Source organism: Blennius ocellaris (assembly GCF_963422515.1).
Source record: "Blennius ocellaris genome assembly, chromosome: 9".
Taxonomy (NCBI): domain Eukaryota; kingdom Metazoa; phylum Chordata; class Actinopteri; order Blenniiformes; family Blenniidae; genus Blennius; species Blennius ocellaris.
The window spans coordinates 9,225,404-9,251,920 of NC_137658.1; the positions used below are offsets into that span (position 1 = coordinate 9,225,404).

General features: G+C 42.0%; 2 protein-coding genes across 4 annotated transcripts; both read right to left on the reverse strand.

The window, feature by feature from the left end:
• On the reverse strand, window positions 1–16,441 carry fbxw11a (F-box and WD repeat domain containing 11a). The gene is made up of 13 exons (XM_080502561.1): window positions 16,314–16,441; window positions 12,117–12,182; window positions 10,432–10,651; window positions 9,220–9,406; window positions 8,913–9,003; window positions 8,502–8,639; window positions 6,332–6,450; window positions 3,675–3,924; window positions 3,383–3,501; window positions 2,530–2,640; window positions 2,378–2,456; window positions 1,466–1,630; window positions 1–1,350 (listed from the first exon to the last, which is right to left on the reverse strand). Exons 1-12 carry the CDS (start codon window positions 16,350–16,352, stop codon window positions 1,469–1,471), a joined length of 1,581 nt encoding a protein of 526 aa, XP_080358687.1. The 5' UTR covers window positions 16,353–16,441; the 3' UTR covers window positions 1–1,350; window positions 1,466–1,468.
• A 1,329-nt stretch (window positions 16,442–17,770) lies between these two features.
• On the reverse strand, window positions 17,771–24,031 carry LOC308134956 (eukaryotic peptide chain release factor subunit 1). 3 transcript variants are annotated; one of them, XM_080502818.1, is made up of 11 exons: window positions 23,903–24,031; window positions 23,407–23,517; window positions 22,094–22,269; window positions 21,755–21,894; window positions 21,508–21,646; window positions 21,228–21,418; window positions 20,227–20,356; window positions 19,958–20,131; window positions 19,796–19,860; window positions 19,551–19,698; window positions 17,771–18,483 (listed from the first exon to the last, which is right to left on the reverse strand). In XM_080502818.1, the coding sequence occupies exons 2-11, from the start codon at window positions 23,490–23,492 to the stop codon at window positions 18,401–18,403; spliced, it is 1,332 nt and encodes a 443-aa protein (XP_080358944.1). In that variant the 5' UTR covers window positions 23,493–23,517; window positions 23,903–24,031; the 3' UTR covers window positions 17,771–18,400. The 3 variants fall into 3 exon arrangements, with proteins under 3 accessions (XP_080358944.1, XP_080358943.1, XP_080358945.1); XM_080502817.1 differs by having other exon boundaries at window positions 23,899–24,031; XM_080502819.1 differs by lacking the exon at window positions 23,903–24,031 and adding an exon at window positions 23,640–23,767.
• Between the last annotated feature and the right edge of the window lie 2,486 nt (window positions 24,032–26,517).

Consider the following 26,517-nt stretch of genomic DNA (forward strand, 5'->3'; position numbering starts at 1 on the left):
TTACAGTTGGCTCAACACTCCACCACTGTCAAGTACTTTATTCACAATAAGATCATTTTCTTTAAAAAATCATTTTTAATATACAACACAATTTTGGACAAGACAACTCCGTTTACAGCTAAATTTGAGCTCTTGAATTCCAGCTTCTCTCATAACCAAAGCAAGCACGTGATGTGGGAGAGAAAGGGACAGATGAACAAGGGTTAGAGGAAAGAATGAGGGAAGAGACAGTGAGAGACAAAGAGAGAAAGAAAGAAATTACCAGGGGAGAGAAAGAGGACTACGCTTAGTATGACTTTTGTACTAAGAACCAAAATACTCAAATAAATTTAGAAAATAACAGTAATAAAAAACAGTAAGAAAGTAAGAGTTAAAGAGGGAAAAAAAAAAAAAAAGCAGAGGTCTACCAGGATGCTGTATCCAAGGCAACCTCACATGCATGTCTGTCTGACGCTTCGACTCACTTCCACCATTTCTCACAAAGTCCACATACACAAACACACACTCACACAAACTTGAGTGTGTGTGCCCCCTTATTCCAAGTGAGTGTGCATCTCTGGGGGGGGGGGGTTAGGAGCAAGGGAGCGAGGGGAGGGGGTGGGGCAGGGGAGTAGAGAGAGAGAAAGTGTCAGGGAGGAGTGAGAGGGAGTGAGAGGGAGCGGTGACCTTATCCCAAACCCGTTTCTCCCTCATTCTCTCCCCCCACCTCCCATCCTTCCCTTCCCTTCCCTTCTTCCCTGGAGCCGAGTAAAGAGTCTCTGTCTCCCGGATCGCAGCTCCAGTCATCCTCTGTCCAACTGTGCCACTGTTCTGTACTGTGTGTGAGTGTGTCTGCATGTGTGTGTGTAACAGAATTATAAATATATAACTATCAGCAATCTTGTCTCTGTGGAAAGCTGTTTTGACAGGGGCTGAAAACTGAGGAACAGAAGTCGCTTTAAGTTCGGATCAAGTGGACGAAAAGCACATGTGACTTACTTCAGGTCTATGTTAATACTGTCAATAGTGTACTTTACAAAACATAAATTAGGAGTCAGAAGGTGAGCTTCTTGGGAGAGTCACGTTGATTCTGCAGTTGGGGAAACCTCAGAGTGCTGACTAGTGTGTGTGTGTGTGTGTGTGTGTGTGTGTGTGTGTGTGTGTGTGGTGGGAGGCAACGGGCACAAGCTGAAAGTCTGTCAAAACGGCCGGGGTGGGAAGCAGTGGTGGCCAGGGGGGGGGGGGGGGTGGGGGTGGACAGAGAGATGACAAGGAGGAAGGAGAAGAGATGGGCTCCTTTCCCTGACAGACACATCCATCAGCCAATCAGCCCTGGGTTCCTCCAAGAAAGGATGCAGTGGATGGCGCCACCTGAGCAGGAGTGAAGAGGAGAATCAGCAGTGACTCGTGGTAGTGCACAGAAAGATCTAAACTTTTTTTTTTTTTACAGAAAACATTCGCAAATGCGATGCGTGTCCCCAGGTACCTGCTATCTAGAAATATAGGTGTAGGTCCGGGAAGGAGACCGTCCTTCTGACTGGCCGTTGGTTGAGACGTTCAGGAAGTCCCAGATCAGGATGGTGTCATCGTGAGAACTGCTGATGATCTGAAACTCATCGAACTGCAGGCGGAACACACGGCCAGAGTGCTCCTGAAAACAGGAAGAGCAGCCGAGCAGTCAGTCCACACTGCTTCACATTACAAAATACACGCACACACGACACCCTAAACAATTCCTTCAAATGCTGGACTCACTGAAAGTGACTGTGGTCTAGCAGCATTTTATTTGACAATTAGGAGCTTTGATGTTACAGTTTGAAATTACATGTTGGCTGAAAAAAGTTTTATGGTTAACTAACTGTGTTTCCTGATATGAACAGTTAGTGGTTGGACGCTACTTGGAGCGATTTATTTCGACCGTGGTTCTAAGAGATCAGTTGTCTTTCATGCGGAGAATAAACTCTATTAGAAAACTGGTTATAGATCAGGGATTTGTTCATTTTCAGTGGCATTTCATGATTAAACCTCTTTGGATTTTCTACTGGAAATAAAGTTGATGTATTGGGACTTAAATTAGGCCTTTACCGCTTCTGTAATATGTAGCTCAACAGTTTCCTCTGAGTTTACAGGATAGGTTGCAGTCCAGTATGAATCTATAGTTTCAAAGGTGTTGGATGGAACACTTACTGATATTGTTTTTTTTTTTTCATTTAGCTATTCTCACACTTTGTCTTCCTTCACTGATGGTAATCATTTTCAATTTAAATACCAAACAAATACCAAACGTTTGAATGGAAGCCGTCAGCATAATGTGATGAATCGTATTTTATGCTGAGACGACACAAGAAGTAAAATGCACCATACAAGTCGTGTCGCCAATTTCTGCTCAGGTACTCACCACTAGAGTACGCAGGCATAATGTGCTGGCAGGGGCTCGTGGGTCCAAGGCTGCTTGCAGGTCCCACACCTTAATTTTCCTGCAGGAGCAGCACCGCGACATGTTAAAATGTCACCAAACAAACAGTTTGGAGAAGTGTTTACAAGACTCACCCGTCGTAGGCGCCACTGACGATCCTTTTGTTGTCGAAGCGAATGCAGCGCACCAACTCCTCGTGACCTTCCAGCACTCGCAAACACGCCCCACATTCTATGTCCCATAACCTGCAGAAACAGAGGCCTCAGTAAACTCTGACACCTGGTAATGTTTTACAGTGTAATCTGTGCTCTAATAATTTTCAAAACTATGTCACCCCAAAGCGCAGTTCTTCGACAATTATTGATGGCAAATATTTTGTGGTTTTGAGCATATAAATGAAATGACGTCACGTTTGTTAAAATGACTTCTGTTGCAGACGGTTGGGCCGCAAGTTTCATTACAATCTCAAATAAACTTTAAAATGAATTAAACAGCCCCCTTTGGTTGAAAGTTGACAGAGACTGGGGGTTATTTAGTGAGGGAGTGCAACTGCATCAATAACAGTAATAAAGAAAAGCACAGGTCTTCTAGAATTTAGACAGCGTGAAACCTCTTATCATAGCTCGCAGCTTTATAATTTGCGCAGAAAATCCCAGCTTTCCTTCACATACGCCTCAGATCCAGACAGGAAAAATGGATGACTTAACAAATGGCAGAACTTTGTGAAGCCAGGGAAGGCGGACCTGTCCCAGACAGGCTGACCGCTTCTGTGAGTGTGTTGGCGTGCAAGTACACACCATGGTAATTTCATCTTCTGTAGGGGGAGCGACATTTAAAGCTGCACTCGCAAAATATAATCAGCTCACATTTTAAGTGAATTCCCGTCGCACCTGCTGCGTCTCCCTATGGTACGTGTTATGATGCCAATGTTTACGTTAATTAAAAAAAAGTATATATATTATTAGAGCCACTGAATCTCACACGCACCGGATTGTGTTGTCAGATGAGCCACTGACCACCAGGCGATCTCTGTACTGTAGACACGCGATTCCCCGCTTATGACCATTTAGAGTCCGGACGAACTCACATGTGCTGGTGCTCCATACCTGTAGAGGGAGCGACACAAAACACCTTCACGAAACTATCAACAGTATTGAGGGAAGTAGACGTTTAGATGGAGTGCAAATACAAGTCTTAGAAACTATAAAAAATAAAATAAAAGCTCAAAACGATATTGAATAAATATTAAAAACCCGAGGAATGTTTCAGTGATTGTCACCTTGATAGTACGGTCCCCTGAGGCGGACACAATGTATTTGTCGTCAAAGTCGACCACATTGACAGCAGCTCGATGCCCCACCAGGACGCGACGGAGGCCGATGTCAGTCGGCGAAGCCATGTCCCAGACTGCAATCGAACGGTCCTTGGAGCACGTGACCATCAGGCCGTTGGCGAAACGCAGGTGGAGAACTGCCTCGTTGTGATGGATCAGTGTGTTCAGGACCTCACCCGTCGTAACCTCCCACACCCTGTGGTGCAGCAGAGGAAGGAGGGCCGAGGAAAACAGCGGAGGAACAGAGAACACAGAGATGACAGTTAGACCAAGGGGTTGGGGGCAAAAGTCAGGAAGAAAGAAAAAGATACAGTGGGATGAGAATTGAAAAAAGAAAAGGAATGTCGAGGGAGCCGTGCCAAACGAGCAGGGGTGATAACAAAGGGGTGAGATTAGTGGAAAGAAAAATGAGATGGGTCCAGGAGAAAGAATCATCAGGAAGAACCGAGGTATGGAAAAGACATGTAATGAAAGAAGAGGAAAAGGAAAACAATGGAGACACAGGGGAGAAGCTAATTTATTGGTTCTGCAACGCAGAATAACTCCATTTGCACACGTGTGCGTGCACGAGCGCCTGTTAAGAACATGTCAGTGAGCTGCACCGCTGGGCACTTAAAGAGGCAAATGCAAAACACATTGGAAAAGATGACAACCAAACCTACAAACAAAGTGCCTGTCAAGCTGTTACTAAGGAAGTGAAATCACATTTTCCTTGGACATGGACCAGCAAGTACGCCTGAAGTGTGAAGTAATAAGAGAATTAATGTTGAGCTTCTGTGTGCAGTAGCCAAACAAGTGTCAACATACGCACACATGCCAGGCCTTAAAATATCTGCAATAAAACAGATCCCTTTATCTGCGGTGCTGACAGTAAATCTAAGTCACAATAAATAACAAACTTAATTACTTTTATTACAACTTTGAGTTGATTTAATGATAGACCACAAGGAGCAGAAAGCAGCAGATGTGGGTATGCTGTTTTAGTCTGCAAAACAGACAAAGGCATACAGCATGGGGAGTGTACTACGTCCCGATCTCTGTGAAGCGTTTCTTTTTTTTAAAATTTGTTTTAAGGGAAGTCTTCTTGCATAATGGTAGTAATCACACTGAAAACCAAATGAGTATTAAAAAAAAAGGAGTGCGCAAACGACGGCAAACTTCAAGTGGCTCGTAGCATATTCTAAAATCTAAGTGAAATATGATTCACATATGAAATAAGTTTCTCAACAAATATAGAGCTAAATACTCAAAACTGTTGTTGTTGGTTGATCAACAATTGTACAACTCAGACACGTTTCACCTCCGGCGAGTGTCCCTGCTGTTTGTATACTTCGTCTGTAGGTGAAAAACAGTTCGTATGCCTCCAACTTAAATGAACTGCACTTTATCAGTGTTTAGCAGACATGCATGAGACACTATGTGTGAAATTGAAAGAAGGTATTGAACAACAGCTGTTGACTGCCGATAAGAAAACAAGTCATTTGTGGTTTTAGTGGATTTGTCTGTGAGCTGTTTAATCAGTTTGTTAATATTCAGTGTTTAACGGGGACACAGCGCAACATTTATCACACTATATAAAACCAAAAATATATTATGTGTGTTGTCCCAAACCATTCCTGTTGTGTTTATTGAGGGCTGCCGACAGAAAGAATCCAAATCACAGAGGAGTTGATTCTGTTGAGGACCTCGAGCCTCACTTGAATACAGATGTTATTTAAAGCTTTTTAAATGTTTGGTTTTTAAACATTTTCGACTTCACAAAGTACCACTCATTTGTCCCCCTTCTGCTTATCAAAAAGAAAAAAGAAAAAAAAAGCCTCCATCTACTGGCCGGAAATGGTCTTTACATGTTTTAAACTACACATTGAAGTTCTACGTTAAGTCTGGAATATATCAATATTCAAAATTACTAATTACATTTCTATTGTGGTTTAATATTCAACTTTCCATTTATGCTGTGTGGAGCAATTCTTAAAAGAAATTTCCCTCTAGGATAAATAAACCATTTCTATTCTAAAATGTCAAAATTGTCAGAAAAACGCTGGAAAAGAAGGATTATGCCACTAAAATTAGGCACAAAAACTGCTGAAAATCTAATGAAATGTTCACATTCTTAAACTGTATTTGAAATGTCATTAATGCAACATAAGACACAGTTTTTGTCTGTGTTTTAAACCTACAATACAACTGAAACTTTAAAGCTGTGTTAGCCTCATTGTTAAGGTTAAACGTGTTTTGTGGCTCCAGGTAAATTCGATTTGGTGGGAAATCACAAAAATGGCTATTTTGTTCAAAAAGGTTGTAGATCCCTGTGCTATAGACGGTCCTCATAAGTAGGACATTGCCTTTAAAGGGGGCATCAGGGCCTCCTCTGCAATGTTGTTCTGTTTGGCATCTACAGAGGGTCACCTGCTTTCTGGTCTGCTGATGAAGTCAACCAAACATGTGTTTGAGCTGATAAAAAGAGCAGAGATGGAAATCGATTGAACACACCACTGCCTTGCAAACTATTCATCAAATCAGTCCAGCAGCCATGAACAAGGAGGAACAGCCTTCCGTGGAATGATTGTCTTCTGAATGGAGTGTGTAGATGTGTTTCGTACCTGACCGTTGAGTCGGAACTCCCGGTGACAATGACCCTCTCATCATACTGAAGACACAATACTGAGCCTGTGTGACCGGTCAATATCTTCAGACACTCCAGAGACTGTTTATCCCAGATCTAAAGGAGGACAAGAAGAACATGAGAAAAACCCGGGGAGAGATTTTAACAGAGGGAGACGGAGAGAAAGTGGAAGAACAAGTGGATTTTCAAAAGGATGCAGATTTGGGTCAGGCTAAGAATGGCCTATTATCACAGCAGTGCTCATGCACCATTCATGCACACTTTCCCCATTGCTGTGCTGAGCTCCAAGGCTCCGTAAGAACCATTCAGCTCTTCTCTGGTGCGCATCAGCCTCCTCCACAACAATCACAAGACAAATCTGTTCTTCACCTCCCCATTTTCAACCCCTCCTCGCCGCCGTTGTCTTCCTCTCCTCTCTCAGGCCACACAGATAAGTGGAAAACACAATGAGCCTGGTGTTCAGGCCTTTTATCCCATAATTCACTTGTGTCTCAGTGTTTGCTGGTTCAACCCGGTGCAACACACAATAACGCAATAAGCCACATCGAGTCACAAGGGGGAAAAAAAGAATCAATTGAAAAGATATACAATCACATGTTGGAATAAAGCAAACACACACACAGTAGCTGTTTTTCTCGAGGGTAAAAAAAACCTTTTGACGATTGAGCTTAAAAACAATAAATGTGATCAATGTTAATTTCTTTTACATATCTGTTTTGAAGCTGTGCAGTAAACTGACACACAGAAGTCAAATTATCGAGTTGATCGAACTAATTTTACTTCATGGGCCACATCAAGCCCATTTTCATCCTGACTGAGTCAAACCAGTTCAATAAACTTCACTCAAAATGTCCCTCTTGTTTTTATACAAAGTGCTCAAAGTATAGTTCTAAAAAGTCAGCGTTTTTACAAGTTGAAACTTATAATTCTAAAAAAGACCATTTGTATTATGCAATATGTAATGCACTAACACCAGGCCATCCAATGTTGGCATTTTAAAACCGTGGCGTTCATGTTTACGCCCTTACAGTACAACTTTGATGCTCATGTCAATTCTCTCGCTGAGCTTTCAGCTGCGTCACCACTGAGCTCTCAGCTCAGATCTCAGTGTTGTGTCTGATGGTCTGACTAAAACATTGGGATATCCACAGAAAGAATCAGAAACTGTTGAAAACTAAAGTTCAAGGTTTTCATTAACAACTTTACGCTTTGAAATATCATGACACCGACTGGATTCAACCTTCTGACTGCACAGTTTTAATCCGGTGGTCATGCCTGATCCCCCTGGCTTATAACAGTGCTTTGTTGTGACAAGTAAGAGAGCAGTACAGCTTTCCCTTTAGTAGATTTTGAATTTATCTACACGTACAATAACATCAGTTCTGAAACACAGACTCCTCTCCCCATACATTTTGAACAAACAAACAGTATGTCATTGATAAAAACGTGTTTGAGAAGCCTAACGAAAACCCTTTCTTTAACGCCTGTTACATGTACAGTTGTGTCCATAGGCTTACATACCTTGGCAGAATTTATGATTTATTTGGCCATTTTATTTTCAGATAATCTGAATAATAAGGGAAGACGTTTTTCTTTCGCTCGTGGCTAGTGGTTGGGTGACGCTATTTATTATCAAACAACTGTGTTTACTCTTTATAAATAATAATGACAACATAAACTACCTGATGACCCTGGTGAAAAGTTTACATACCCTGGAGATTTTGGACTGATAACATGCACACAAGATGAAACAAATGTATTTGAATGGCTACTAAAGGTCACCAACCTGATCTGTGATCTGTTTGCTTGTAATCAGTATTTTGTGTGTATAAAAGGCCAGTGAGCCTCACAAGCAATCAAACAATACATAACATCTTTCATCCAGTGGTATGTAAACTTTTGATCAAGGTGATTTGGGTAGTTTCTGTTGTCATATCGATTTAAAAATGTGAAACACAGTTGTTTGATGAGAAATGATTTCACCCAAACACTGACCTTGAGTATATGAAAAGTTCTTGTGTTATTCATACTGTCTGAGAAATGGCCAAGAAATCATAAATTCTCATAAAAGATGAGCACAACTGTAGTTCGGCAACATTAACACGACATGTGAGCTTGAGATATTCAAGCCTTTAAAACAACTGTACCTTGATGGAATTGTCCCTAAGGCCACTGATGATTTTATCGTCGTCGTACTGGAGGCAGTAAACACCTTTACTGTTTTCTGAGCGACACTGAATCCTCTGCAAGTTGTGTCTGCCACATCGCCAATTCGCCTCAATAGTCTGTTGGGAATACAGAGAAGCAAATGAGAACGATCAACAACAATGAGGTCATGTGATCAGATCAGGCAAAGTGAAGTGGGGCTGTGACTCTAATGAGATTGTCATATGTAAACAGTACTGTATGAACTCTGAAGTGCGAAAATCAAATCCTAAAAGGATGTTTAATCACTTTCTAACAAGCTTTGCCCCTTTTGATGACAATGCACCGAGCAGTTTCGACAACTGTAATACTGGTCGTTTCTACAGAAAGTCCGTTTAGCAGGTGTGCCTTACCTCTATGTCTTGAATGATCTTGGGATAAAGGGAGTGATAGTAGGAGTTGGGCGGGACTTCTGACGTGCGGTTTTTGAACAAATATTTCTCCCTAAGTGAAGGAAAACAAAACAAACGTTTTATTTAAAAAAAAAAAATTTTCATTGGCAAGAAAATATTAAAGAACAAAGTATAACCTTGATTTCCACTTTCAAGTTTCTTTTTTTTTTTTTATATAAATTACCCACAGCATCAAAATACATTCATTTCATTCTTCCAGCTTCAGTCAGTATCATGTCCTAATGAAGGAGTGTGAATGTTTTCTTACCACTGGTGTCTCTCCGACAGGCCTTTCCAGAGTGGGTCGGTTCGGACCATGCGTTCAATGAGCTTCTTCCACAGCATACCCTCAGAGATGACCCTCTGCCATTCCTTACACACCAGCTCTGCCGAGCACAGCGAGCGCGCGTCCAGGAATGACAGGATGTTCTCCGCTATGTGATCCAGGCCTTGGGCTAGTGAGACAGGAAGACGAGGCGGTGAGTGTGTGCAATAAAATGAAGATGATTTCATATGCTGTTCATCTTAAGTCGGGATGGCCGATTATCACAAATCGAAGAAAGTGGGATTTTTAAATGGAGGTCAAAGTCATTCTGTATTTTCAATTTTATATTAAGCTTCTGCAATTATGCAGACTTGAGCATAATTGCAAAATGGTGGCTCCAAAACATGCTAGAAGTGATCTGCTCATGACTGAGCCAATCAAACAGAAAGTGGACACAGCGACTGATGACTTTGTTCGGATGGTTCAGATTTCACGCATCCAACGTTGAGCAGAAAATGCAATGTGCAGAGAACACAAAAAACATGATTCTACGAAAGGTTTGAGGGCTACAAATGGATTCCAGCACTTCCGGAGCTGTGAGCCTCCAACAGGAGCAAGTGTGTTTCTAATGTTTTCCATAATTGTGCTCAGTTGTGCCTCAGAAAAAACACCAATTTGGTTTTGGCCCACGAACCATACGTTTGTCCATGTTTAATATTCATCCATATATGATCACGTCTCCCTGATCATTCAGTCAGCTGGAGGGTCAAATCCAGCCGAGATGACTACGCAAAGTACAGTGTTTTAAGGGTGAAATAGTCTAATAAAGTGTCCAATCATGTCTTGAATTAATCAAAATTTTGAATGTTAGAGACTAAGGATTTTTCTGCACAATAACGACTCTCCTCATTTAAGCAGATTTGGTTCCACGGAACCTTTTCACCCTCTTTAGTAATTTTTTATGCCAATTTCCACATAGATTATCCTGTTGTGCCTATGCACATTGTCACAATCTAAAGAAATTGGGCACGTTGACATGCTATGAATGTTTTTAATCCTTGTTGAATTTCTCCAATTATTATTGTTAAAGACACAAGATGACACATAAACTACCAAATAGTAATCAGCTATTCAACAGTGAAGAAGGAATTTCAATATACTGGATTTGCCGATGCTAAATGCTATATTAGCTCATGTTGGGAGCTGTGCGTGTACCTGGCAGCGCAGTGATGAAATCCCTCTGCAGCATGGGTTTGAGGTAGGAGTTGATGTGGCCGTGCTGGTAGTGGCACATACGGGAAATCAAGCGCTCGACGAACTCCACCTGGTCGGCTTCCGACCACTGGTCAAACAGGGCGATGCAGTGTTCCTTCTCCTTCTCATAGTTCCCCTCTGACGGACGTTTGCGGGACCCAACAACAGGGCCGTTACTAGGCTGTAAAGTTCAACAAGACAATGTGACTAATTTTTTTTTTCTCCCAAGAAGCAGCAAACATGCACAGAGAGAAGACACAATACAGATTGTCATCCATGTCCATTTAAAACAGACTGAAGTTGAAAAATGTAAAAAAAAAAAAACATTCTATGAAAATAATGAAATGTATTTAACTGATGAGTACTTTTTCAAAAAAAATAAATCATTGCTATCTTTAAAGTTTGTTAGTCTATGAAAGACCTGCAATGGAGAGTGTGAATATAGAAGAAAAGAACAGCATTAATATACTTATATCTGAACTTTTTTTGTCAATAGGAGTATTGAGAACAATACATGCATGGCAAAGTTTTCTTATTTTTACTCAACACACTCACTAAAGGTCTCAAATTGGAATGTGGGAGAACAGTTTCACTAAACTTATTTTACAATGGAGGATCTTTTTACCCCACAGTTGCATATAATGATTCTAACTTCTTTATTATTCATATTTATATTGTACTTGTTTTTTTTTCTGTCTTATAATTGTATTGTATGATATATCGGATGGTTCCCAACCCTGGGTCCAGGATCCTTTTGCAGTATTGAGGCTTTCCCTGCAACGAGGATGTCAAAATCTGAATTTCACCGAGAAGACCAAAATAAGACACTTTTTAGAATCTGGAGCAGACTAGGTAAACTACTCAGTGTTTGTTGAAGACTTTTCATGTTGTATGTTAGTGATAGTGTTCACCAGAGTCTGCTGGTCAAACAGCCATATAGATTGCATCCATTCACTGCTTTATCACGCTGGGTGTCAGGGAGCCAATCCCAGCTGACTATGAGCAAAGGCCTTAACAGATACTGTGTAGCATTGTAAACAAAGAGGGACAGCCACACACTGTCACATCTACATGTAAGGGCAAACTGGACTCACCAGTAATCCTTAACATGATGCTTTTGGACTGTAGGACGAAATGAAAACTTCCAAGCCCAACAAGGACTTGAACAAGCCCCGCCAGGTACAATATCATTGGATCAAATTGTAATACGCTGAAAACTTTACTACAACAGCGCAACCATAAGAATCACTGCCTGAGGAAATAAAGGAATTCATCCTCATAAAGGCCCTTTGTGTATCCACAGTTATCCAGTAAGTTTCTTATTTCATATATTATGGTTATGTAACATGACAATACAAAGGGATGTAATATCCTGTGTAAAATTATTAATATTGATTAATAATTCTAATGTTTAAAAACACATATTGCGCCTGTCATGCACTTGCCAACATGAAGAAAGCACATATGAAAGTTCATAATGGTTCACCTCAGATCGATATGTCAGTATAAAATATTATGTGGTCCAATGTGTGTACTATTATCTTGAAACCTGCAATGTTTGAAGAAATAAAATTGCTTTCAAGCCAGCTGAAGCTTTCGCCTCCATTGGGTTATTTGAGATGCAGTGGTTTGAAACAAATGCACACCTTGAGAACTGTGTTCTTCTTTGGCGACAGGTCGTCGAGATTCTGTGACTCCATCCCTGATGTGTTCTGTGAATACAGAACAAACAAAAAACACAGAGAAGGTGTCGGTCAGCGTCTTGTCATCACCCACTCTGTTATGGGAATCGTTAGAGCCAGGGGCAGCGGTGTGGATAGCGCTCAACACAAGAGTGCCACAGTCACAGCCAAAGGAGAGTAATCATCAAGACTTTTGAGTCGTGCACGCACAAACAGCCGTGCTTACAAACACACAAACACGGATACAGAATGAAATAAACTGATTGGTACAACAAGAGGCTCCTTATCTGCTGGCTGGTCTGTGATGTGAGCTAAGAAGTCTGGACAGGAAATTAAAGTGCAAAAGCTCAAGTATGTCACTGGCATCAACTGACTGTAATGAAATAGAAACACTTACTGAAGGTAAAGAACACAGAGGTATCCAGAATCCATTCATTTCTTACATGTTTTTGCAAATAGACTGCGTACAATAATACACTATAAGGACACGACACATGTACAACAATAATTGACATATTGATCATGACACAAACTCATTACCGTTCAGTTAGTATTGTATATCAACATTTCCCACCATCTGGCAAATATGTCTTTGGTTGTCTAAGACAGAACATTACCTTAAAACCATCATTAATGACTAAACAACAAACACAGAGACGAGATTCTTACAATTGATTGTGTTGGCATGAAATATAATAAAGAGTAGCACTGAATAACATACATATTCTTTAAACAGACAGAAACACAAGAGCACAACCAGGCAGCTCACTGGTACAACTAAAACATCAAGGCACGGATAAAATGGTACTGATATACAGGACACATAAGACCTTAAAAAAAAAAAGAAAAATGCAAGGAACCATTGTAAATCAGGATGGTGCAATGATACCTGAACCAAGGTCAGTCCCTGAAAACGGCTATGATTGCAGAAAAACCACATGAGACTCAAATTGTTACATTATACTGTGGAAATATAAGTCTTTGAGGTTTAACTAATGTCATGGGCAGCATTATAACTAAGCTATCACTTCTTTGTTTTAACCCAAAAGCACTCATTTACAGCATAAGAAAAGCTGTTCCAGATTGATTGGCTCTAGTTATTTCTGACTCAATGTCCATGCCACATGTAGAAAGAAACTAACAGGATATATTAGTGGTTGTAATCAACACAACCGCACGTACAAAATGTCAAGTACCGTGACCGAAGCACACAGGACAAGAAGTCAGAATGGTCTTGCTGGTTTTGATGATCATGCAGAGCAGAAGATAAAGATGTTAGAAGAAATATTAGACAGACTTAGTTAAGCCAGGCAGGCAGGCAAGCAAGCAAGCATGTAGCCTCTCAGAGCTTGAAGGAAGACCCCCCACCTCGGCCCTCACACCTCCAGGTAGAAGAGGAGAAAATGCTACTCCTCAATGCATGGTATTCCTCTGGTACCTCCTGTCATTCACGACTCATTTTAAAGTCAAGAATTGAAATCAAACGATAAATTAATTAATAACGACTTTTGACGTGCCCACAGTACTGTAAGTTAACAGGATCCGACAAAAGTCTGGTAGCTTGTAAAGCAGAAACTTTCAAGCTGAAAGAATTTGAAGATGCACCAGAGAAAAACCAGAGAGCAGAGTGCTTCCAACGGGGAGGAAAGGACAACGAAAGGTGAGGAGGTGGGAGGGTGAGGGGGTGTGCGTGTGCACTCTCTGCACCGAGGTGGCATGAGGAGTGGGTGAAGAAAAGTGATGGGTGGGGAGATGGTGAGGGAGGAAGGGAGAGGAGGAGGAGGAGGAGGAGGAGGAGGAGGAGGAGGAGGAGGAGGAGGAGGAGGAGGAGCAGCAGAATTAAGAGGAGAGAGGCAGAACCTGGTTGTGAGCCCGGGTGGAGGGGATGCTCTGCAGGCACCTGAGTGCACACAAACTCTCAGCCACCGAGGAGCAGCCCAGCCAGAGAGAGCGAGGCACAGAGCACTGTGTGAAAGAGAGAGAGGAAGGGAGGTAGGGAGGAGGAGGAGGAGGAGGAGGAGAACCAAGTGGACAGGGTGAGGGAGGAAGAGAAAGGGAAGAGCAAGAGACCAGAGATGGGAAGTAAAGGAAAAGAGGAGGGGCGGATTTGATGAGGGGAGGTTGCAAGGGGGTAAACAAAAGAGATGCACGAGTGTCAATGAATGGACAGAGGCGTAAATGTGGAGGGGATTTGGTGAGGAATAGGACCAGTGGAGTGTGGCATGTGTAATAACACAGAAATAATGAATAAATAAACAAGGTTTGAGTTAAAATTGAGAGGAGGTGAGTGCATAACCATCAAAAAGTGAAGAGAGAAGAAGGGAGGAGGTGGGGGGTAGTGAGGGGAAAAACCAGTATTAGAGCTACACACATTGGCACAGTGAGCGCAAGAACACACACACTCAGTCACACACAAGGTACAGACTGGTAAACATACACACAGAAGCATTATTAAACATGAACAGGGTGGGGATAGGTAGAGTACAGGGAGGGGCAATGGGATTATTGAGTCAATCACTGTCTTATTTGGACAGATACCCCAGTCACTGTTCTGCCATCCCCACTCTCATGAGTGGTTAGTGAATAACACTGGAACGTAAAATCAAATCAAACAAACATAAACCAGACGAAATTCAACATTACCTGTGTACCCATGCGAGTTTAGAGGGACTTTCTCAGTTTTAATCTGTGAAATCCTGATTCTCTGAACTAAAAAGGCTTCGTGAACATGTCTTCTTTGATTTCATACCATCAGTGAGTACTATTATCAATACCATGTTTGTGAAACTCGTGCTCACATATTGCTTTAACAAGATATCAAATATTATACTAAAATGTTAAGTGACTGATGTTGTTTAAAGTCGTTCAAATGTGGTTGGATTATAATACACTACAAAGCTGGTGTCACTATGACAGTTATAAGTTACTCTAAACAGTCTAAAAACGTTTCCCAACCTCCACCCATGGAAATACAAGCCTCTCACAGGACTAGTCCACCAAAATATATAACACATTATAACATAACATATTCTTTTCGAAGAGTAACTTGGGGGGTATTGAAAGCAACGTCTGGTGTGTAGATCAGACTAAGTGCAAGCTATGTCAAAATGTAGGCGATTACCTTCAAACTATGTCCACCCCAAAGCTTCGGTTCAACCAGAAAACTTTATCCGTCTCCTCTTATCGTCAAAATTGACGCCTGACTGACGAACCACTTTGACCCCCGTGATGTTAAAGTTAGCTTTTAGCAGGCTAACGCCAGCTTCCCTGCTTAGCCTATCGAAGCAGCCGATCGTTCAACATGGAACAAGGAAGCTTATCAAATCAGTCGAACGGCATGTACAGGGGAGCAGTGTTTTGTTTTCCTTTAACTTTTACTCCTTTATAAATAAATAAATAAATAAAAATATCGACTTGGAACAGTTTATTTCCCTCTATGTTAATTAGAGAACTGTCAAGTGTAACTAGCATATTTAGCACACTAGCCACGGAGCTAATTGCTAACGCTAATCGTACTTACGCTGTGAACGAAGAAGCGACACTTCCTTCTACGCACTTGAAAAAATATAAACAGACGAGGAGCGCGTCGATATCATCCCGGCAAGTTTTACTCATACAGTGGAATATGTTTGAGTGCACTATACTTCTGAAACCGTGTACGCTGCCTGGCCACAGGGCCAATAATAAAGGATCGCTGCTGGAGATTTTCGTGCCTCATCGCCAGTGTTAGCTGGATGCTAGCTGAGCATCAGACAGGGCCCAGTTAAAGTGGCGCAGCGTCACCGCAGTGAACGTTCCCCCAACAATCCTCGGCTGTCTCCGGCCGACGGCTGAACATCAACCGCGTCCATTTCCCCGAGATTTACAATTTCCCTGACAAGCAATGTTTGTTTGAGGGACGACAGACAATATTGTCATGGTCTTTCTCATCAACTAAAACATGAATTCGGGGCATTCTTAGCGAAATGTATCGATAATTTCAGGCCCTCCCTCTGATTTCTGGTCCCCCCCTCCACCTCCTCCTCCTTTCTCCTCCACCGCAACGCCAAGCCGCTTCAGCCCGTTCCTGCCATGGAATCGAGCCTCGGCGCCTTTTCCCGACAAAACAGTCACAGAAACCCCGGAGCGTATCCCGGGTGCCATATTGGGAGAAGATCTTACCATCAGTTCCACCGTTTTGTCCTCCATCTCCGGCTCCATGTTGACGATCCCCCCCGAAACTCGCTATGAAAATGGAAACCCAGCCCTGCGTCGGCGGCCCGCAAATTCAGAGACGTCATTCACTCGGCTCAGCCACACTGCTCCGGTAGGGCAGTGTCAGAGCGGTGGGTGGGGGAAGGGAACGCCCATGCAGCCCAGACGACCACTGATTTGCCACATTTTGTCTAAGGGGGCGGGGTTTCACCGCTATGCTTTTTATTGATTGGCTCTTCGTGGTACCAAGGCTTCCCCGGTGACTCCCCCAAACAAAAAGGCAAATGGATGAAGATGCTGTTGCTATCCTGAAGAGGAATACACTAAGGCAAAATCAATCATCCGCATAGCTTTGCAATACGAGATGCAGCAGGATGTTCGGAAGTTGTATTGTGCAACGTGCGATTAAAATGTATGCTTCATACGCAGCCCTATGATAGGACGTACCGTGTAGCAGTAATTTTAAACTCACCGCTGCTATATGTTGGAATGAAACGTGCCAAAATTTTGCAACGGATAGTTTATCAGTGCATTTCCTTCCAAAGAAGCATTCAGGCAAAACCTACAGGCTCATGAATGGTTAAAATGAATGCAACTGAATACAGAGCGGGATCGTCATGTGACATGACAGTTTCACACAGCTGCTCCAGACAAGCACGCTCCAATAATAATTAAATGACTGCAGGACGAAACCAGGCTGCACTTCCACATTGACCATTTAAATGAACCTGTTCCAGGTTTCATTCAGTCGTATGATTCAGGGAGTGCTGCAATCTGTGTTCTCAGACACAACCTCAGTTAACACCATCCCTTACCTTAGTTCACCTCCGTTGACGAGATCCCAGTAAATCCCAAGAGATTCTCAGAACTGAATTTTTGACCACGCTATACCGATATACTTCTTGGATGCTCTTACACCATCTGGACATGACTATTTGGTGTATTTATGCGGTCATGAGCAGCATGTTTTTTCTTCTCCAAAGCACTTTGTGTCAGACAATCCATCATACACTGTAGAACTAATGGCATGAAAGATTTAAACAGGATGAGAATGTTTTCTTGGAAACAAAAAAAATCCAGAAGATCATTTTACAATTAGACATTAAAATCATGCCCATTTTTTGGCTCGTTTTCTCAGACTGTAATTTACAGCAATGCAAATATAGGTCCTCAATGAAAATGTTAGAAATGTCCAAAAGCAATCAAACAATACATAACATTTTTAAATAAAGTGGTATTATTGCTATTGAAAAAGTAATTTCAAGTTGGACACAAGGTGGAAAACCTTCAGATAACCCAGCTGAAATAGCATGCACATGTAACACAGGATTGTCAACATATTCTGATGTACACAGGAAGATGGCTCATTTAGTAATTCATCAAAACACGCAGCAGTGACAACACAGCAGGTGAGAAGGTAGCAATGGTTTTCAGCAGTTCAAATTTAATACTTTGTCCCCCTTTCTCTACAGAAACCCAGGTAAAAAAAATCCCCCACTCTCATAAAATACAACAGCAGCAGTTACCAGTAAAAAAATGAAATGCAAAAAAAGAGAGAGAGAAAGCATAGAAGGGAAAGAGGGTGGGGACAAGATGAGGCCAGAAAGGAAAATATATTTTCTATAATGTGGAGAGTGAGTCCATAGTTCATCTTCAGACCAGGTTAGGGGCAGCGAGGATTCTGGGAACTTGCTGTTGTGTTAATTAATAATGGAGGGGAGGAGGGGAGAAGAACAAAAATGAGTCGAGTCCAATCCAACTACGGGAAGGAACCAGCACTCTAAGGCAGGGATTTATTCAGGAAGGGCTTTCTCCCTCTCTGGATGAAAGAAAATCTCACTCTTCAGCCTGTGTGATGCATTTTGTCGTGTGTACAGATGTATGTGCAAGTTTGTGTATGCAACAGGTAAATTGAAAGGTGTGTCTGTCATATATATATGGTCAACACAGTTGCACCTCTCACTTGCTGCAAGAGAGGTGGCTTTTTTTCTTTCCTTATTTCTTCATTCATTCCTTGCTTCTTTTTTTTTCTCCCAATATCAGTCCAAGACTACCTAGTAGTCATCCAAATCAAAGAACTCATCGTCCTCTCCTTGGTACTCCATGCCCTGGAAATCCACCCTGTACCGCAAGATACCTGAGGAACAGAGAAAGAGTCATCAGTGGGATACGACAGATGGATGAATTAAGTCATACCTAAGTGTACAGTGTGATTACTAACAGAGGAAGCTGCATTCAATTGGAAGTTTGTATTAAATATTAGTTCCGAAACTATGAGTGAATCATTTTAACAGAACTTATTTTTCAGATGAGGAAATGTGAAGTATTTTTAAATGTAATACCACTAGATACATTTTAGACCTTTAATATTTATTGTGTCTTTACTGCTTAAATTAAACTTACTACACAGGTAGAGAAAAACCTGGATTAAACCACACTGCAATGCAAGTAATACACTTCCATCAAGATTTTCAAGCACTGAAGTATTGTGTGCAAAGTTGTAACACTGTTCTGACAAGTCCAAGTATTATGAGGAATGAAGACTTCAAACCACCGGACAATACAAATGGGTAGGAAACCATCACGTGGTCAGAAACAAAGTGACTTCTGATAAAGTAAAAATAAATTATTCAAGTAAAGATGTTAAAATCCCCCCCCACGTAAAGAATACTTTGTTAAATCACCAAGTCAACTCCATAGTCGCAAAGGAGCAGGTTGTGTAACACCATTACAGAGTAAATTTAAGCTGGTTGTAACAAATCACACTCTTAGGCCCAATGTGCCACATCCCTTGCCTTGTAGAAGTTTTTTGAATATCTTGCAAAACAACCACATTCAGCAGTAACATAGCATAATTAGGGAGATCAGAGGAAATTAATGAATGGAGGATGTCAACTAATTTTCGCATCGTCTTTTTTTTTTTTACAAGAGCATGATGGTAAAACTTGGTGGTTGGCTTTAGAGTCTGAAGTGATAAATGAATCACTCTGCTCTAAAACTGTATTATTTACGTTTTATTTAATATGTGGTGCTCTACTGAACATATACCAAATTTAAAGCCAAAAAAGTGACTGAGAAAATAAAACTAGAATAAAGACCAAAACCTGCAGCTCCCAGTGAAGTGCTCGGAGTTGTATTCAGAATTTCTGACCAGATTCAGCAATATTCAGGTGGAATGTGAGCAGTAAAAGCAAAAGTGCTCACCACCAATGCCTCCAAAGCCCTTGACAAACTGGGACCCTTCCTGGCTTTTGTCTGTTACTATCTCCAGCGTAGCTCCAAATTTTTTGTAGTTGTTAGCAAACCACTCCAGCAGTGGCATGCTCTCAATCAGCTCATGCTCCTGCCCCGTCTACAAGAAAAAAATAAAATCAGTCAACTACACATGGAATTATGGGTTAAGGATCACATTTTACCAACCAGGATCTTTTTAATCTTGTAGTACTTGCCTCCTTGTCTGTGAAATGAGACTTGTCTTTCTCCTGCTCCGGTGTTAGGTACAAAGTCTTCTCATCTAAGAATCAAAGAAGAAACCTTCAAACCCAAGACCCAAAAAGAAGCACGTTTGCCTCATGTCTCTATGGCAAATGTGCCACACGTCGCTGGTATACCATTCTCTGCTCCGTTGCTCTCGGCCCCATGTACACGTAGAATGTAACGCATAGTGTCCAAGTTCTCGTAGACTATGAGGATCTCCACTGCGCCCATTTCCAAGGCTTTGAGTGTGTCTTCAACTCCAAAGCAGTACTTCCCTGTATCCTGACTGATTTCATCAAAGTACCGCCCTACAGACAGAGACAATATTAAGGAAAATTCCCAACCAAATCAAGATTTTGTGCACGACTAAAAACATCTCTGCAGTGTGAAGAGGATGACTTGCCTATGAGCTTCTTCTCCTGGATGAACTTGACATTTGAGAGAACCTCTGCTGAGAGCTCGATGGCCTGGTTGAAACCATTCTCCCCTCCATATGAGATGTCTACCAGCTTCAAAACCTTGGCTTGTAACCTCTGTGAATTACAAACAAACTTTAAATTAATAAAACTTCTACAAGCAGAAAGAGAGTGATGTTGGGAGCTTTCAATGCACAAGTCTCATGATTCAGATGCTTGATAAATGAATGAGAGGAATTTGAGTTACAGGTCAAGGAAACTGTACTGACATGACGTTAGTACAGATTACAACAATGTACTATGGGTACTTTCCCTATCAAGTTATGTCAAAAAATGTTTGCCTTTAATCTATGTCTTGAAAGCCACTTAAATGTTTATGCATCTATAGTGTATGTTCTTAATGAGCAAAGTTAATATTGAGGTATGTGAACTTTGGAATAATTCCACATTTATTTAAAATGAAGAACAGACCAATGCACAAAACTACAAATTAGAATAAACATCAAAACATCTGTCAGTATGGGAGAAGGTAAAGAAGCCAAAATGGATACAGTCCACATTATAATAAGGTTGACACAACATTTGCGGACATAAAAGTCATATTAAAATGCCAGGAGTACCGATAGTGGATTTGCCTTATTTAAAAGAAAATGTATAGAACTGACATTTAACGATACTCAAACCCAGCGTCACTGTCGAGGGCCGCTCTGCTGCATGTTTACATATCACCCAGCTTCAGCATAATAGAACCTAACGATATTGTCATCACCAAGCTTGTGAAAAAGCCCAATAACGAAACCCTGATTGGAATCAGGATTGCAAATGAGAGCGACATGCAGGGCATTGGCCCTTGAAGACCAAGTTTGGACACCTCTGCTGTAATGTGTCACCAAATCTTATCTCTGACCATTCTTGGGTTTTTAATTTATTACTGATACACAGGAAGTACTCATATGATATAGGTATGTTTGTGGGAGTGCAGACTTACAGGGTCAAACATGTCAGACTGGCTCAGTTCGGTCTTGAAGTCGGCAGACCCAGCCAGGACCATTCCAGCCACGTTAACTTTGTCGTTGGACACAAAGAGCTGGACAGCTGTTTCAGCTACTTTCCTCACATAGTTATGTCTCTTCTCCATTCTCAGACGTGCAAAACGCAGAGCAGACTGACCTCCTCTACCTGAAGAGTCAAAGATGAAAGCATCTTGAGCATCTTTACCCATGTTGAGTGAAAATAAAAGCTTTGTAAAGTGAGCAGGGGGTCAGTACCGTGCTTTTTGGGTAAGTCCACAGTGAACTTGTGCAGCACCTCTCTGGTGTTGCCTTGTAGAGTGCCGAACAGCGCGCCACTTCCATCGATCACAATGAAGCCAAACTTACTGTCGTCAGAAAGCAGGGCCGTCAATGCCTACGGGAGACAGTATGGTGCAGGACAATGGGACAATGAGAAAGTGTCGGAAAAAGTGCAACATCAAGACATTGAACAATCACCCAAAGACAAAGCAGTGGCTCTCACCTCAGTGTGGAACTTGTTGTCACAGAGGTACAGGGAAGTGTTGATTGGCTTAAAAGGCTCAAAGTCGATATTGACTTTCTTTTCTTTACCTTCCTCTGTGACAATTGTGCCACAATATACAACCAAACCATTGGGTGGCACTGGAGAGAGAAACATAAATAAAGAGGCAAGCAATCAGACACTTTTTTGTTCAGATGCATACAGAACATACTGTTGTTGCAGTGCAATATTCAGAGAAAAGCTGTTATAAAGCATTCTGAAGATCACAACATTTTCTGGCCAAATGCACCTGGATTATTTAAACAATACCAACATGTGTGTTTTACTCGAAATACATACCCTTATTGTAGAGTTTTAGTCTTTGCTGTACAGACGTGATGGCCCCAAGCACGGAAAGTCTGTTGACTCGACTCTTAATGTTGGAAGCAGTGCCGAACTCATCAGCCAACATCTTGGCCACTCTGGAAATCTGGTCCTTTGGAGGGATGATCAGTGAGATCATGCTGGTGCCATTACTGAAGGAAAAAAGAATATGGGTGTTATTACTTATGACAGTAGTTGCATATAGACAAATGAACTGTTGTCCATCCATTTCATTCATATTTAACTTTGTAAGTAGTCTTTTCACAGCAAGATCTTAAAACACTGGGGGACAAACAAATTGAGCTTTCAGTAACAGTACACAATATCTGCCCTTGAGACCCAGGACTGAGTTCAACTGCACTTCACTTTTGTCCCTCCATTACGACCCATTTCAAAGACATAGCATACTAATACTGTGCAATGTTCAGTGCATGCATATACACCTCTCCACGGGCAGGTAACAGTCACTGGATAAATGTAGGGCAAACAGTCAACCCTGCCTGTGTGACATGGCAGGCAGTGGAGCTCAGGACAGCATATTCTGCACAACACAAGACAAAAACTTACTTAGCCAAAGTAGCAGCAACCAATACTTCACATACAGTGGTTGATAATTCACCCTGCTTATAACAACCCTGCTGTCAGACATCACATCTGGAACATTTTCCATCCAGCATAAGGAACTATCAACCCTGAGCTTAGCGAGAGTTTGCCATAAAGGGGACTAACTTTGCGGATTGTTGGGAGAGAAAAAAACACGCATACTAAAAAAGCACGAACGCACACGTCAACACGAGTTAAGGGTTGTTTCTGCCGCAACACGTGAAAGCCTGCCGGTAGGCTAGCCGGCCTACCATTCTCATCAACGTGCTTTTTTGTTAGACACCCATAGCGGCCTCTCCGAAAGATGACGTACGGTTAGCGGAGAGGTTATCATCCCCGCCACAAGCTTTAAACCGTTCGCGAGACCGGGAATAGAACAATAAACCTTCACATTGTCAGCCGTGAGGCCAACGTGATCGCAATAAATACACACTTTTCTTCAATAACCCAGCACATCTAACAGGTGAACAAATTCAACGCGACAGCAGTTGGCTGTTAGCATTAAGCTAGCCAGGATAAGCTAAGTTAGCTATGCTATGCTAAGCTAACCACTCCCAAATTCGGCCCGGGTTAACCGAGCTCCAGCTGTTGCGGCGGTCTACGTTCATACCATCAACATATAACACACACTCCAGTACAGTTAGACCGGTCTTGACGTAAACACTTAACTTTCACGGATTACTTACCCCCGGGCAGCTTCCAAACTTTTGATAAGCTTCTTGATTTTCCATATCTCCACGTTCCTGTCCGCCGCGCTGGGGTCGTCCGCCATCTTTCTGCTGTAATCGCTTCAGCGCCTGAAAAACCGCAAAAAATGAGAAACTAAACAAATGAGCCGAACTGGCCACTCAAAGGATTAACAAGCATCTATGGCCTCAAACGGTTGACATATTTGACTTCAACTATCCAGACTGAGTACCTCTCCAAACTCGTGGCGCGGTGACCGTTAAGTCACCGAGCTAACCGAGGCAGCGGGACTGACCGGGGAGGAGGGAATCCAGACGGGCCGCCCCTGTCAGTAGAGAGCGCGGAGTATATCGGGCCTACAGAATACCAGGCCCTAGCGTCCACCGTGTTCTTATCTAATACGACCTACTTTGCCAGAGTTTCACTGGAAACCATCTGTCCGTTTCGCAGGCGACTTGGTGCTAACAGAAGAACCGGGGCCGGCACATTACCTGCCTCGGACAACGCCGCTCCGCTCCGCTCTCAGTCAGCTGCGCTACGTCGAGTCGGTGGTCCGAGGAATGACGTTGCTCTCCCGACCGGTGTCTCGCTCCTCCACACGCTGCGCGTGGTGCTATGGACGGGGGCTCACATGTGGGAGGTGGTTACAATGGTGGCGTTCACTTCCTGGAAACCACATAGAAACCAATCAAGTTTTTCCATTTATTTGTCAATCATACATTTCTAATAGACGATTGGCTGCGACGTAGAATCATCGCGCACATTTGGTGGACTTCCGCTCCCGTAGACTTATGGAATTTGTAGTTTAACTCACGCAAGATTTCTGTTGCGTGAGCAGTTTCAGAACATGTTTCCAAACTGTTGTTTTACGAACCTTTATCTGAACTACCTTGAAGGGAGACGTCTTATCTTTGTGGGACAGACCAAACTCAAATAGACATACACCAAAGACACCACCCATCCCTTCAGCCAACCAACCTTTACCAAGCTCAGGTTCACAGAGTATGGAATAAAGCACGTTACGCTCTGAACCAGTGCATCACAGGGCAAACACAAAGAGACAGACAACAACGACACACACTCACCTTCACATCGAGAGGCAATTTTAAGGCTCACCAATGTTTTTGGATCCAGGGAGGAAACATGCATACTCCACCCACCCAAGCTACACTTCTTAAAAATAGTATTCATTAGTACTATGAATATGTGTCATGTTTGCAGGTGCTTGTTTATGAAAAGTTTTCTTGGTTATGAAAATTTTTCTCCCATGGACTTTATTCTGTTATTGCACTGACATCACATCCATGATTCTTACTTTAAGGTGGCGGACATAAGCTACCGGAGGCCATTCATATTGATATCAATAAATTTATTAGAATCAAATAAAACTAATTTGAACACAATGTATGCTAATACCGCCACCTCTAACGCTGTTGCCCTCTTCTGTTGTTTGGCGACCATCACAATGTTCAGTTCGTTAGCCAGCAGCTGTTTGTCTGTCTGGAAGCTGAAGTCCCACAGGATGTTAGCGTTGTTGTTCTCAACCACCTTTGGGGGGAATGTCCCTCTAGGATTTGGGCACTTTGAGTTCATACTGGGCACAGATGTTTCTGTACACTTTTCCATCCACATTTTCATGTCTCCCCATGTATGCTGATCCTGCGTACTTGCATCTTAAAATAGGCATCTTAAAATAGCCTGCACCTTGGGTTTGATCTTCTATGGTAGACCTTTGTCTCTATAGCCCTTGTGCATAGTGCTTGCTCTTGTGCTGCCATGACAGTGCCTCCATGTTGCCTGTCAGTGCAGCATTTGGTCGATTTTCTTGGTATCAACCATTTTCAGGCGGTGGCAATTGGCATGTCGGGGTTTGTCTCGCCATGTTACCTGCTCCTCCTCATTCCCATCAGGTTGCAGCTGTCTGAGGCATTCACTTAGTAGCTCAAACCCTTTAAGAGCAGTCTTCCTGATGTATAGTATTCTTGGGTTTTGGACGTTTCATCTTCGATAGTGGCTCTAACACTCACCAGTCCTCAGCCTCCCTCTTTTCGCTTTGTGCATAGTCTCAGGTTTCTGAGACTATGCACGATTGGACCTGTTACAGGAGTGACAAGCGATTATTTTATAGTCCTAATTTACATTAATAAAAGTTATGTTACATTATGTTCTATAATGTGTGTTTTAATAAGATAAAGATCAGTTTTAAAGTCCATTTATTTCCTTTTATCATGATTTATTCCATGCAGATCAATAAAACCAATGAGCACACTGTGTTTTATTAGGAGCCACGTTAAAAAAAGGATTCCAGAGTTCGACTTTGGACCATCACAGCAGTCCTAGTTTTTTATGTGGCCATTAATAGAAATTAATTGCAAGTCCCTGCAATACATTTTTTATATTTTTTTGGTGTAGTCAGGCTATGACTAATTTGAATGAAGGTGTGTCTACTTCAAAAATATTGAGATAATAAATTCAGTGGCCATGAACTTTAATACCTAATTTTTGCACATGAAACCGATACTGACAATTCAGAATGGGTTTTAATTTTTGGTGTGAGCAAAGACAAAGATTCCTCTCCACTGTTCCACGAGCTAAGAACAAGGCTTAGGCAACAGTAACAGATTAACCCGAACAAATGTACTGGATGTTATGTGTTTAAGGCCAGTTCAGCAAGACACCTGAACCTCAAGTCCTCTGGAGTTCCCACTAAGTAATCATATGTTACACAACCCACATTTATCTTTCTAGCTGAGACGTTCAAAGGATAGTTACATTGGGTTTTAAACCACACCTAATTAAAGGGTTTTCTATTGGCAAAACTAAATATCTGGCCTTAGCTCTGACAAACTCTCAGCGAGTGTTGCACTTTGCACTTTTCACCTGCAGGAATGACAAGCAGTAAATGGCAGCTGGACAAATCCCAGCGACTGTTTTCTCATCACTGTCTGATAGATCCCATGACACAACAGCAAATGTTCCTTGTGTTGTGCTGTTCCCTGTGATTATACTGTAAACTATTGACAGGGGTTTGTTTTCCCTTTCAATTCTTTTTCTAGGAGTATATTTAAAGGGAAAGAAGCACAGAAACGTAAAAAAAAAAAAAAACAACA

Excerpts from the sequence above, each read along its gene's own strand:
- LOC308134956 (XM_080502818.1), bottom strand. The coding sequence starts at position 23,492 with ATGGCGGACGACCCCAGCGCGGCGGACAGGAACGTGGAGATATGGAAA. Across the intron at positions 21,647-21,754 it reads ACAACAAGTTCCACACTGAG|GCATTGACGGCCCTGCTTTC; the intron begins GTGAGAGCCACT and ends TGTCTCCCGTAG. Across the intron at positions 18,484-19,550 it reads GGGCTTTGGAGGCATTGGTG|GTATCTTGCGGTACAGGGTG; the intron begins GTGAGCACTTTT and ends TCTGTTCCTCAG.
- fbxw11a (XM_080502561.1), bottom strand. The coding sequence starts at position 16,352 with ATGGAGCCGGAGATGGAGGACAAAACGGTGGAACTGATG. Across the intron at positions 10,652-12,116 it reads AGAAGAACACAGTTCTCAAG|CCTAGTAACGGCCCTGTTGT; the intron begins GTGTGCATTTGT and ends TGAACTTTACAG. Across the intron at positions 9,407-10,431 it reads TTTCATCACTGCGCTGCCAG|CCCAAGGCCTGGATCACATA; the intron begins GTACACGCACAG and ends CTGTCTCACTAG.